This window comes from Myotis davidii, unplaced genomic scaffold, assembly GCF_000327345.1.
Source record: "Myotis davidii unplaced genomic scaffold, ASM32734v1 scaffold164, whole genome shotgun sequence".
NCBI lineage: Eukaryota > Metazoa > Chordata > Mammalia > Chiroptera > Vespertilionidae > Myotis > Myotis davidii.
The window spans coordinates 544,482-545,265 of NW_006296417.1; the positions used below are offsets into that span (position 1 = coordinate 544,482).

The 784-nt window shown below is 57.3% G+C and overlaps 1 protein-coding gene across 1 annotated transcript in view; it reads right to left on the bottom strand.

Moving 5' to 3' along the window:
• Positions 1-784, bottom strand: part of FAN1 (FANCD2/FANCI-associated nuclease 1) — a 34,390-nt gene that overhangs the window by 22,171 nt on the left and 11,435 nt on the right. Inside the window, exons 10-11 of the mRNA XM_015569101.1 lie at positions 383-486; positions 7-34 (exon numbers count right to left, since the gene is read on the bottom strand). Coding sequence (XP_015424587.1) covers positions 7-34; positions 383-486 — 132 coding nt within the window. The remainder of the gene's footprint in view (positions 1-6; positions 35-382; positions 487-784) is intronic.

Sequence of the window (784 nt, forward strand, 5' to 3'; positions counted from 1 at the left end):
AGAAGCTGTCTGTGCACAAGTCCAGCGGGAACGCCTGGTGAGAACGCACGCGTCAGGCCCGTCAACGCCTGGACACGGCCCACCTGGCTACACTGGCGCCTTCTTTTTCCCAAGAGGCATGTAAACGACATGGAACTCAGTGGGCACAGGCGACACAGCACCTGGGGCACCCCTGGACCCTGACGGGCTCAGAAAAGGTCGAGGCTGCAGATGCACTAACGTTTCTTTTGAGGGTAAATAGGCTTCAAGTTTCAAACTTTACTCTGGAGTGAGCACCGTGACAAGAGACCGTACGGGCAGGTTTCTGATGGGCGTGAATCACGGACGTGTAGACGCGTCTGCTCCCCCAGAGAGGATGCCCGGGGCCGGAGCGGCCGGTTACCTGGTAGGCGTTTCTGAAGACGTCTGCGATCCCGTCCATGAAGATGATGTCCCACAGGAGGATGCCGAAGAGTGTGATGAAGGTGGAGCCCTCCCCGTGTATCCCTAAGGAAAGCCACACACAAGACAGACCCGTGCTCTCTGCTGAAAAACCGTCGCCATAACCTGCCTCCGCGATTCGGAGGACCCGTGTTCTCTGCTGAAAAACCGTCGCCATAACCTGCCTCCGCGATTCGGAGAGACCACAGGACTATCTGGGCTTCAGACGCCATTTTCAAGCCGTCCCTGGTTCTTCTTTTAATTTTATTGATTTCAGAGAGGAAGGGAGAGGGAGAGGGAGAGAATCATTGACTGGCTGCCTCCTGCACGCCCCACACTGGGGACCGAGCCCCCAACCCAGGCA